This window comes from Castanea sativa, chromosome 5, assembly GCF_040712315.1.
Source record: "Castanea sativa cultivar Marrone di Chiusa Pesio chromosome 5, ASM4071231v1".
Classification (NCBI taxonomy): domain Eukaryota; kingdom Viridiplantae; phylum Streptophyta; class Magnoliopsida; order Fagales; family Fagaceae; genus Castanea; species Castanea sativa.
The window spans coordinates 66,820,862-66,833,242 of record NC_134017.1 but is presented as its reverse complement, the minus strand read 5'-3'; the positions used below and the strand labels follow the sequence as shown (position 1 = coordinate 66,833,242).

The following is a 12,381-nucleotide window of genomic DNA, read 5'->3' as shown; positions in this document are numbered from 1 at the left end:
ATAATTAAATTGTTTAATTATATGAGGCTATTTATAAATGAACTAATGGGACATTATCATAGTCCTTGAGATGCATTGTATGTGATTTAGTTACAGAAGATATAAATCAAAAGTTCCTTGTAAACTCAAAACGTAGTTCGTAGTCGGTGATGAAATTGGGCGTTTCATTTGCGAAGACTATAATACATCAACTAAGATGATTTGTCTTAATCATGGAAGTGAAGACTTCTAGTTGATGTGTTGATGTGTCTTAAGAGTTAAGACATGTTGAACTGGATTGCTTTGAGATTAATTATTCAATCAACAACTGTCACCTGAATAATTAATCTCACGACTTTTAATTTTATAAATTCTTAATCTTGAGAGGATAGTGGACCTGATCATGAAATGAAGGTTACTTTAATATATCAGGAGTAGGATATGATATTCATAGTCAAAACCTCAGTATGTTGGGTAACCACATGTAGTGTTGAGGGAATACATATTCTCAAGATGGAATCCATAATCTATTTTTATAGAGACATGAAATATCCTCTTGAGATATGTTTACCCCGTAACACGTTTACATTAATGCCATCGATTACTACTCGTAGAATATAGAATATAGAATAACATGACAATATATATTTTTCTTTTTTCTCTTTTCACCCAAAAAAAAAAAAAAGCAGAGATTTTAACCTTTGCAATTCTTCTCTAACGGTGCACTCTACATGTGAGTCATGCACACATAAGATCTACACTAATTTGAAAGGGATCATTTATTGGATCTTATTTTTCTACACTAAGATTAGGTAATTAAGTTGGGTTTTATCGAAAAGTAAATAATCTATATATCTATATTATATATATATATATAATAGACGAAGCTGAGAGAAAGTTAGTTCCTATATTTAAGGACGTGTTGACAAATAGGATAACTGCTTATTTAAAATTCCGACATGTGTACAGTTTTTAAAAAAATAGTCGTGCGTTACAATGCTTGACTTTTTAGACCCTGCCATGTCAACAAATAAGAAAGTGTCTATCTAAAATTCAGACACGTCCTACTTTAAAAAGCGATATATTACATTTTTTGGTAATGCTACAGCACCGTTTAAAAGCTACAAATTATAATTTTTCACTGCGTTAAAACACTTTTTGGGAGCCCGGTATAAAAGGAAACTAACCGCTTAAAAAAAAAAAACTTGCTCCACGGTGATAGAAATAGAGAGGCGATGAGACCTGGAGAAAGAAATAGAGAAAGAGGCAGAGTTAGAGACCTCTCAGGCCAGTACCACCGTCGGACTTTGACCACCAAAATTCTTGCTTCCCTCAACTGGCGATGCACTGTTACGGAGTGAGTTTTCTTTTTTTGCTTTCTTTGTTTTTCGATTTTTTTTATAAATTTTTATAAGTAAAAACCTAAATCTGCGATAACTATAATTTATGTTTACTGCAATTTTGGTCGCTCACCAGACTTAGACTGCCGGAACTGCAAGCACACAGAAAGAAACCGTTAAGCCATACATCCGCCACCCAGATCGTCAAAACTGGCTCCGGTCTTTTTTCTTTCCATTTTTTAGATTTGGGTATGAAATGTTACTTTAATCGATTATTATTTTATTTTTTTTATTTTTTTTGTTGAATGGGTTTAGATTTGATTCGTTTTTGTTTTGGGATTTTGGGTTTTCTATCAAAATGTTTGTTTCCTCAATTTTAGATATTTGCTTTTGTTTTGTTTTTTGTTTTCTGTTTCATTGAGATTACTGAAACTCTTCCCCTGTTCATTCTTTGGCCGTTTCGTTTCTGCAACTCCATACACACAAGGTCAGTATAGCTTTGTTAATTTTACTGTTTCGGATACTAAATCTGTGTAGTTTACCAAATTTGGCCCACTTTCGTTCCATTTGTGTTTTCCGTTTCAAAACAACAGACACAGGGAATAGAAAATCCAAAATCGCAAACCAATTTTGCCTCTTCAAAAATTGTAAAGAACCCTTTTCTTTTATCAAGGAACAACAGCATCTCTTACAATCTGACCCATTTTGTAACTGTCAAATTCTCCCATTTGATCAGACACACATGGATAAACCCTTTTCTCCATCAAATTCCTTACGCATATTTATTCCTTATTAATTGTTGTTGCTCTCTATCAATTGGTAAGCCCTATATCTTCTCTAAATTTCATTGACTTCCTATGCATTTCATGCATCAAAGTAAGGTATTTCCATGCTCATGCATAATGATTAATTTAGCATTAGTCGAAAACTTGGGTTAGCAGATTTTCATATGAATGTTAGGATTGTGAAAGGGAAGTTTGTCCTACCCATTGCATTTGGGTGTAAAAATTTGACAGAATCAAAATATGCTGTTGTTTTTTACAGTAGCAGGTTTAATTATGCACTTGAAGTGTTCGATAAAATGCCTAAAAGATGCAAGGTTGGTTTTTATTGGGATGCTTTGGTCTCAAATTAACGTCTCTACTTTTTTGTTTTGAGAATTTTTCCAGAGTGAAATTTTGAGTAGAAACAAACAAATAAATAGCAAATAGTTTGTTAAATAAATGTGTTACTGCATATTAAGGGATTATTTACTTAATATGGTTGTGTGATTATTACTTTTTGATAGTTTGTTTGGCGTGTGTCTATCTTTCATCTCTCTTCTATCATTTTAAAAAACCTTCTTACCCTTCCATTTTTTGTTGCAATTCAGATTCGCTGAGTTTTTCCTGTCAAGTACTAATAATTCATTAATATGCCAAATTTTTGAGGGCCTCAATTACATTTTCACTTATCAGTAATTTTGTATATTCAATGAAATTTTTTTCCTCATGTGCTAATGTAGATCTATCATCTCGGCTCTAGCTTATAAGACAGTTGGTAGCTATTCAAGAAGAGCTACAAGATTAAATAGAAAGGTCAGGCCAGCCTAATTTTCCTTCGTTGCTTTCATTTAAATTTGTATCTCTTTATCATTTGTTAATATTTGATTAAAAAAAACTTTAAACAAAAACAGTTTAAAAAAGATGGGTTTAGTATTTTTCTTTGAATTCTTTGGTCTCAAAATATCATCATTACTATTTTTTTTTTTTAAAAAAAGCACTGGAAGTATCGCCCTATTGAAAATAGATGTGTTTAGGAAAGGCCTAGGAGAAGATAGAACTATGAGAAATTTAGAAAATACAGCTACTGATGGAAGAGAAAACTAATTGCCATTAACACGTTACCATCAGATCGTCGGAACTACCATCGGTAAAGGTTTTCTTTTCTTTCTTTCTTTCTTAGATTTGGGTATGAGATTGGTTGGATTGAATTTATTTAGGTATTTGGATTACACTAGGTTTTGATTTTTTTTTTTTTTGGGGTTTTCACCGTAAAGAAACAGGATTTTTTTTTTTTTTTAAAGATTACAGAAATCACTAAAAAATATTGGTTTTAGTTTGGGTACTTATGTTTCTAATCTTAACCAAATCGTTGGGATTAAATAAGTATAGGATTGAATGTTGCATTTGATTTTTTTTTTAGGTTTTTTTTTTTCCTTTTCTTTTTCAAATCTGGGGTTTGAATATGATTTAGGTTTGGATTTTTTGGTTGGATTGCTTTAGATTTAGTTATTGAGTTAAAAACTTAAAATGCAATTGGAACTCGAAAGGCTTGAGATATAGAGATAGGAGAGAATGAGTTCATAGGGCGCCAAGAGATAAATATTTAAGGCCGGCCAAAACCATTAGTTTTTCCTCTACCATCCGTTCCCTTGCCAATCTTAGACCACCGGAACCACAATCACAAATAGAAACAATTTGTAAGGCGCACAACGGAATGAGAGAGACTCAAAGTTCTAAGGAAAAAAAAAAATCAATTTTGATTCTTATTTTTCAGATTTATATATATATATATATATTTTTTTTGTTAATGCTATTGTTCTCTTCTTGCTTTCTTCTTATTCTCTGAATTATATTTGGTTTTCCTTTTCTTTCTTCTTACTTTTTCTTTTTTCTCTGCAACCGTTCTATGGCAGTTTCTGTTGAAATGTTGAACCACAATTGCTGTTAAAAACTGTTTCAGTATCAAATAGGAAAAATTTGGGGATTTTAGAATAACGACATAGAGATTTGAGATTATAAAGTAGGGAGAAAAATTAGAGTCTTCACACAGTCAAATTGCCGAAATCGTTACCTGTAAAGTTCTATTTTTAATTTTTAAAATCTTTGAAATACTTTGTTTGATAGGAGCACATTACATTAGAAGAAATTTTTAAAGAACGAAGTGGATTTTCAACAGAAAATGCTAAAGCGATGGTACAAATTTAGTGGCTATGGCCAAGAGAAGAAGTAAGATTGATCTTTATTGTCCAATTTTGTATACTTGGCACTGATAATTTACCAGTGGAAATGATATGAACTTTTTTTCCCCCTCAAAATTCTTAATGCATATAACAATGAAAGCCAATTTTGGATTCATAAACAAGCTTGGAGTTAATTGGTGGTGTTTCCATGACAGGGATATAGCCCTTGATGGCAAACCATAGCGGTGAGTCATCTTCCCTAGAGGTGAGTCATCTTTTAGGTCATTGTGCTAATAGATGGTGAAATTCCTGTTGCTTACTTAATTTAATCAATGGAATCAGAAGCAGATGTGAAAATTTTGATTTTTTGTTGTTTCTAATTTTTTTTAATAATATTCAGCTTTAAAAAAAAAAAAAATAGAATTTAAGAATCTCCCACAAAACCAGTCATTTGGCATTGTTATCTTTGTACCAGGAAAGTGACGCAAACATGGATGAAGTAGTGGCCCTTGCCAAGAAGCTTCAAGTAATTTTATATGAATTGTCTTTGGATTTTTATTTTTGGTGGTGGGGGAATTCTTTGTACTTTTGGAGCTTCTGGGTATATATAGATGTTATACTTGGTTCAAATTCTGTGTGTATTTGACAATGCGTGTGTCATTCTCAATTTTTGTGAAGTTTTGGTAGGAATGAGCTTTGGCACAAATGGCATTTCCTTCCCCCAAGTTGTAGGGTGAGATCATGGATTTTAAAACCCATTGGGTGTTTGTGTCACTCAACGATAAGTTTTTTTTTTTTTGGTTATTCAAAGTTTTGATAAGAAAACACATTTGTTATTTAAAGTTTGGTTTTTGTTAATTGTTTACTTGGGTTGTGGTTTATAAATGTGTTATCTTTGGGATGTTGTTAGTTGAAAATGGGAGTTTTTTGGGGTCAATGTTCCAATGGAGTCTGCTTTTTGGTTAGTGAATGTGTTGTTTGTTTTACTGGATGCCTAATTATGGCATGCTAAAGGAGGAAATTTTTATATTTGTAGAATGCATGCCTGTTTTCCCATTAAGTTTGTAAATGGACTCCTTTCCCCCTCTCTGTCTGCACATGGGGTTCTATCCCCATACTCATTTCTTAGTAATAAACCTTTAATTCTTCTTCTTTTGATTTATGTAGATAATCCTTTATATATATATATATATATATATATATTATTTTCTAGATTGCTGCAAAGTACGAACATCGGAGAGAGAACTTTTTCAATGAGCTGGAGATTGTCTTTGCTGATGTGGTATGGATATATCGTTCATCATCATCATCATCATCATACATACATACATATATGCATTTAAAATCACAGTAAGCTTGGCTTACATCACTACTTGGTATTGGGCATGATCTGGAAGAGAAACCTTGGTGTATGATAATTGTCAACATTATAGCATTACTTGAAAATTTTGAGTATATTAAAAACGAAGTTCAGTTTTTGAACCCATTTATAAAGAACTAGAGTTTTTATTTATTTATTATTTTTTAATAATTTATAAAGGTTTAAATCAATTCCCCCCCCCCCCCCTTCCCCCTTTTCCCTCTAAATTTATTAGAATCTGATAGTTATAGGGAACCAAAGCTGAGAACATACGGAGTTTAACTTTAGTCTTATTTGTACTAGGAATGAGCAATTGGGCATAAATACCTACAATTGATGTTTTTTTTTTCCTTTTTTGATTTCCCAAAAATTGATCAATAACTTGCTGAGATGGGCGAGACTCCAGTGTAATTTGTTCATGTAATCATGTGTAGTGAATTGTGGATATAAATCAAACTTTTACTTCCTATATTAAATTTTAATCGAAATAGCTTTATAGTCTCAATAAGGATCAAGAATGCCCTGACTCTCTTGAGGCTCAAATATCCACACATTTCCTTTTTCTTGATTTTATCAATTTGAGTACTCATTGACCAACTAAAAACCTTAATAATTTAAGTATATGAATTGTGGCTTTAAACCATGTGCTATTTTTGTCATATCCTGGAAAAGAAACCAAGCATACCCAATCTTCAATGACCTGTGAAGCTTAATCCTGTGTTTTCCTGCCAAGTAGAAGCAAGTTAAGGTGGAAAATTAAATTTTATGATGCATACATTGATGTAAACATTTTTGTTATTGTCAACCCTTTAATTTCCTGGACCTGTTTGGGCTTATAGTTGTCAATCGGACTCAAATTAGAGTTGTGAATGGGATTTACACTACTTTGATTCAAAAGAACAAAATCAAGCCCTCTCTCAAAACTCTTTTTAAAAAACAGAGAATGCCAAGAAGAAACCTGCACTTGACCATAAATTAGTACTCAAAATAGCTAAATTGAAATTCAGTGACTGATAGAAGTCAGTTCTTTACATGGCAGGAAGAAAAAGAGATAGAAAATCATGCCCCTGTCAGACATCCAATTTATCTACTTTTTTCCTTTCTCTGCTTTTTACAAATCCTTTGGAGATTGGTACCCCTCTCCTGGCTTATCAGATATTTACTAAATAACCTGCTTCACAGTGAGCATAAAGCATTATTGTAAATCAGTATCACAAAAAATAGTGTCATCTCATACATTCAATTGTTCTTCTTCCACGTGTTCACAAAAAATAAAATAAAGGTATCGGTGGTTGAGTTCTTAACTGACATCTCTTATCTATGTATAAGAAATGTGTTTTGAAGCATATTTGAACGCCAAATGTTTGTTGAAATGAGTGATAAATGAGTGATAGAAAATCTAATAGCCTATGTGCAAATAAATATTAGCTACAACACATTGCCAAACCATTTAGACCAACTTTATAGCAATTCATTATTATTGTCTCTTTTACTTTCCAAAAAGTTTTGTGCTTAGAGTTTTAACATAATATGTAATTCATATCTATGAGAAATACCTAATTCGAGGCAACTGGCCTCCAAGAATGAGAAATAAGATTTAGAGAGAATAGAGAAGATTAGGAGAGAACCGTTGCTTATTTCATTCAATGGTCCTTACAATCACCACTCAAGCAAACCACTAATATCCAGTTTTCTTGAGTATTCAAAGCTATTCCAAGTAAAGCCATATTCTAACAACCTATATATCTAACTAACTGACAGCAACTAACAGATGTTAACAGCTTTTATGGTAAAAGACTAACAACTCTCTAACTCTAATGCAGCGGCTTAGGACAAGTGTACGTTAGGCAACATCAACAATAACAGCTATGGCAGCAAGTCAACTTTAGCAGAAACATCACAGGTGTTGCTTGATGACTCTTAATATATACTATATTGTTAAGTAATAAAATAGTTTATTATATTTTAATATACAAGTTACAAGGAAAGTTTTGATGCATCGGTTAAATACGATCTGTCATGATTTATTATTGCATAATATTTTCCTTGAGTTTGGCAATGATTTGATTTGATGCAATGATTTTCTATGTTTGGGTTTTTACCAGAATGAGACTGATTTTCAGAATTTATGATGGCTGAACCAATGCTCATGATTGGTGGCAATAATGCTCAATATAAGTTGCTGCATAACTCATGTTGGTGCTGCTGCTGGAGGTTTAAGTAGCTGCATAATTGTTGGTGTTGTTGTTGCTTAAAGTCAAATTCCTTTTTCAGACACTATATGCTTAAATATACTACATTATTTAAGTTTGAATGTATGCCGTGTAAGTATCATAACTAAGTTTATGTACGATGCAAAACTCATAATTAAAATGTAAAATGTTCCTGCGCATTGCGCGGGTTAAACACTAGTAATAATAATAATTTTGTCTTATCGAAAGCATTCAAAATTTCTAATCAATTCATGATTCATGTTCATAGAGTTTAGACTACAAAAAGCAACCACAATCATCTTTCTCACAAGTCACAAAACATAAAACCTTTTGCATAGTCTTCCCCTACAAAAAAGAAGTCTTCCACCATAAAAAGCAAGTTTCTCATTTTTAAAGACATGTATTGCATGAGGAATATTTTAAACACAACAGTTTTTACAATAGCTGATTAGACAAATTTATATCGATTCTTATCTGAGCATGTTATCAATATCGTGTTTTCACTTATCAAATTAATAATAATAATTTGTCTTCTCAATAGTTTTGATTTTTTTTTTTTTTGTGTGTGTGTGTGTGTGTGTGGCATTAGACTTATATGAATTTTTCATAAGTAACACAAGTTTTTTTTTTGGAAGAATTTGAGTAACACAAGTGATTAGGGAGAGTCCTTCATTAAACTAAGTCATTTGTTTGAATCTCTCATTTTTCTACAAAATGTGAGATTAGTTGAAGGTTTATTTATTTATTTATTTATTTTTAACGGATTAATTGATCACTTAGGACTTGTGTGTGTGTGTGTAAAAATGAGTCCTCTAGTTTGCATGATGTTAATAGAGATAACTAGTCTCATAGTAATATGAAAGGAAGTACTAAATTTGCTATCAAAGTTTCTCTCCTCTCTTCCCCCTAATTTGTAACCGCCAATGCCAAAATTTTGTGGAATTCAGCACTTAGGGTAGTGAGTTCTCCCAAGTCTCTTCTCCATTACCTAAATTAGTTGACACAATCAACATAACACCTATAAATGCAAATGTTAATAATATTTAGTTGAAAGACTCATAAAATTTGAAGAAAAATAACCAAAACATTGAGTCTCTTATTCGAAATCCCAATTTAGATCAAATGCCTCATAACCATAATGGGGTTGTTATGTTGCCACTATTGTGATCAAAATCAAAATACAAAATGATAATTCTAAACTCCTAATTGTTCAAATAATGATAATTCAATTTATATATATATTTTTTTGTTTTGAAAATTACAAATTTATAATCTAAAGACTTTGAACATCTAAAGTCTTACAAGAGTGTTTTAGAGAATTGGATTTTCTTTTCTAAAGTCTTTAAAGCCTCCTTTACCTTGGGCAAAACTTTCCACACGTTAGTGTGAAGTTTTCTCCACTGTATATTTTCCAAAAAGTGTAGTTCTAGTCCACCGCCTAATTTTTCCAAGAAAGTGTAAACTTTCCACACGTTATAGACTGATAGTGTCTAGTTTTCTCCAAGAAAGTGTAGTTCAAGTAAAGTAAAGCTCATGGGTGCCCAAAATCTTGTCCACCATCTAGTTTTTCCAAGAAAGTGCAAACTTTCTACACGCTATATAGTGTCCAGTTTTTTCCAAGAAAGTACAGTTCTAGTAGAGTAAATCTCATGGGTCCCCAAAATCTTGTCCACCTAATTTTCCACACGTTAGTGAAAGTGTAATTCTAGTAACACTAACATTTTCTTTTTTTGATAAATAGTAACACTAATGCTGAATACATTCAATAGCATTTTTCTCCATCTAGTTTTTTAGTTAATATAATTATAAATATATTTAACCCAAAAAGCCTAAACCCAACATATATGAGCTCAATTATGATATATTAATCACTCATTCCTTTCATCATTATTCGACGTTGGACTTCACTCGCACATGTACACCCAACATTTAACACTCTCGTATTCAAAAAAAATCTAATTCTCGAGTTCTAAGAAGTGACAAAGCTGATGTGGATAAAAAACCAATCATTGGAATGATTGGTTTTTAGTTATGATCATCTGTTGGATCTTATTATTCTAGCAGCACTATTTGATATTACAGATTTATTTTCTACCATTGTAATGTTCACTTCTATTTTTTATTTTATTTTATGAATTATGGCTCATAAAAACTTGAAAAGGAAAAAAATGAGTAAAACTATATAGTAAAAACTATAAGGGTGTAATAAATTAATCTTATTATTTCAAAACTAACAAATTAAACACAGAGAATTTAACCAATTAAATCCTTTAACAATTGATCAATACAGCCATATTTCATGAAAGAAGGGAGGGGAAAAATAAGCATTTTATCTATGCAATGGTTGTGACTTGTGATAGAGTAAATACTACTAGTATTTTTCATAAATTAAACAAGAATTGTGATTTTTTTTTTCAATTTATTGGATGAGATCACTAGCTACGACCATGTTTGATTTTTTTTGGGGATAATTCAATAATTACAACGGTGGAGGAAAGATTTAAACCCTAGATGTGATAGACATGCTAGGAGTTATTAATCAGTTGAATTATGAGACTCTTGACGAGGGATATCATTATTAATTCACTATCACCATATTTGAGATTTAATATAGGTGGATCACCATGTATATAATTGACTTGATTTGGAATTACTTGTCCAGGGAAGAACTATCCATTATGTTAAATAGGTATTACAAACATTTGATTTACCATAAAATTCAATATCTATATTTGAGTCATGAGTCAAGGTCTAGATTCAAACATTCTCAAGATGAAAATTATAAACCCGTTGGAGCGAAAAATTTAGGTAGCTCAGAAGAAAAAGTATTCAGAAAATTCCACATGAAGAGGCAATAATAATAAATTCCAATTTTAGAGCTATCGTTGTAGAAGCTGTAGTTATGGAATGGTTTAGAGGATAAAGAATCCAACAGGACTGTGAGGCCAATTTGTAATTGGCGTTGGCAGTTTCATTGATTGATCTGAACAAAAGTGGCAATTTCTTGTAGGCCAGGTTGGAACCGTTGGGTGGGAATTAAATTAATTAATGGAGCTGCTAAGCGCAAAGAATGCAAATAATAACAAAAGAAGACTAATAAAAACATAATACTCCCTAAGCTTCAACAGAAAATTGGTTCATGAACATATGCTTATGTTATGGCTGATTATCCATAAGAAATAATTTCTAAACAGAAAATTAGTTAGATTCATCCCTAAATTTAATTTGGAATATTCAAAAGTTAAGAATGCGGTGTCAAGGTCTCAAGTCATTTTGGCGTTAACTAGAGTATTTTCGGGGAATTTCTGGCCTTGTGGCAAGGAAAAAAAATTGAAATAATAAAAGCCTTAAGCTCTGTTAAATGACTTCCTTTGGGTGTGGCTTGTGTCCAGTGGAAGTTTCCACTGGACATGTTGGATGGTGGACATGTGTCCACTCTTGGACACGTGTCCGAATCTGGACGTGTCCAGTGGAAATTTCCACTGGACAGAAGCCTTACCCACTTCCTTTCATGGAGAGAGCTGGTCTTATGCAAGCGTAATTATTACTGGCAGGATAATTGGGTAACTTGGGGTGAAATTATTCAGTAATTTTAAAGGGAGATATATAGTACATTTAATTAAAAAAATATATATGTAAGTTCCAGTTAGCTCAACTGATTTTTAATATTGTGGAATAAGAAATTTGGGTTGAAACTATCTCTCACAAAAAAAATTAAAATAAAATGTATTTTTTGTTTACATCCACATATACATGAGATATACATTACATTTAATGTTTATTCTTAGTTTTTACTTTTTAATGAATGATAGTTTCATAAAAATTTAAGACCAAAATAAAAATAATTGAAGAGTTGAAAATGGAATTCAAAGTTTAAACCCTATATTTTGAGAGTGTAGCAGTTTAAATCCTGTAATCTCAAAAATAATAAACTAAATTATTTTAAGTTTGAAAAAGTAATCAATTAAACCCATAAGGTTTTAAAAATTTACAAATTAAACCTTCGTATTTAAAGTGATAGAATATTGTGTTTGAGTTTAAAATAAGTCAATGATTAATCTATTATCTTTTATTAGATTTAATTTTTTTACATTTAAAATTATAGCCTTTAATTGTCACCCCTTAAATTTTAGGAGTTAAAATATAATTTTTCCACAGAAAAAAAAAAAAAGAAGAAGCTTGCAGAGGCTAGGAATGTATTGGTTATTCAAAGACTAACCAGAAATTGGATATATTTCATAATAGATGATTGTGTGGTACCAATATTTTTCACAACAACGAAATTGACAAGTTTTATTTACTTCTCATTTTGAGTTTTACTATTAAGAACTTGCAACCTCAATATTTATAAAATATTTTGTGAAAATTTGTTATTTTTAAATTAAACTAAACTACATGACATGTACAGACAAACTTATCTCTCAATTAAAATAAGAGAAAATTTTATTCAACAAACATTGCTAATTAAACTCAAACAATCGAAAACAAAATTAAAATGATCATACACAGCTATGGTTTTTTTTTTTGAGCGAAAAGCGGTAATAC

At 31.2% G+C, this 12,381-nt stretch overlaps 1 protein-coding gene across 28 annotated transcripts; it reads left to right on the top strand.

The window, feature by feature from the left end:
- Positions 1 to 1,152: 1,152 nt before the first annotated feature.
- LOC142633321 (uncharacterized) lies at positions 1,153 to 8,074 on the top strand. Of its 28 annotated transcripts, none has more exons than XM_075807542.1 (10): positions 1,157 to 1,336; positions 1,456 to 1,568; positions 2,364 to 2,418; positions 2,824 to 2,896; positions 4,208 to 4,309; positions 4,479 to 4,528; positions 4,739 to 4,789; positions 5,431 to 5,545; positions 7,447 to 7,526; positions 7,729 to 8,074. In XM_075807542.1, the coding sequence occupies exons 1-5, from the start codon at positions 1,215 to 1,217 to the stop codon at positions 4,286 to 4,288; spliced, it is 444 nt and encodes a 147-aa protein (XP_075663657.1). In that variant the 5' UTR covers positions 1,157 to 1,214; the 3' UTR covers positions 4,289 to 4,309; positions 4,479 to 4,528; positions 4,739 to 4,789; positions 5,431 to 5,545; positions 7,447 to 7,526; positions 7,729 to 8,074. The 28 variants fall into 28 exon arrangements, 20 of the variants coding, with proteins under 20 accessions (XP_075663647.1, XP_075663646.1, XP_075663651.1 ...); XM_075807541.1 differs by having other exon boundaries at positions 5,477 to 5,545; positions 7,729 to 8,073; XM_075807543.1 differs by lacking the exon at positions 4,739 to 4,789.
- Positions 8,075 to 12,381: the final 4,307 nt, after the last annotated feature.

What these genes read in the sequence shown, in the direction of transcription:
- LOC142633321 (XM_075807531.1), top strand. Translation starts at nt 1,215, where the DNA reads ATGAGACCTGGAGAAAGAAATAGAGAAAGAGGCAGAGTTAGAGACCTC. An exon ending in AAATGCCTAAAAGATGCAAG is followed by an intron (nt 2,419 to 2,823) that starts GTTGGTTTTTAT and finishes GTGCTAATGTAG; the next exon opens with ATCTATCATCTCGGCTCTAG. An exon ending in CTACAAGATTAAATAGAAAG is followed by an intron (nt 2,897 to 4,738) that starts GTCAGGCCAGCC and finishes TCTTTGTACCAG; the next exon opens with GAAAGTGACGCAAACATGGA.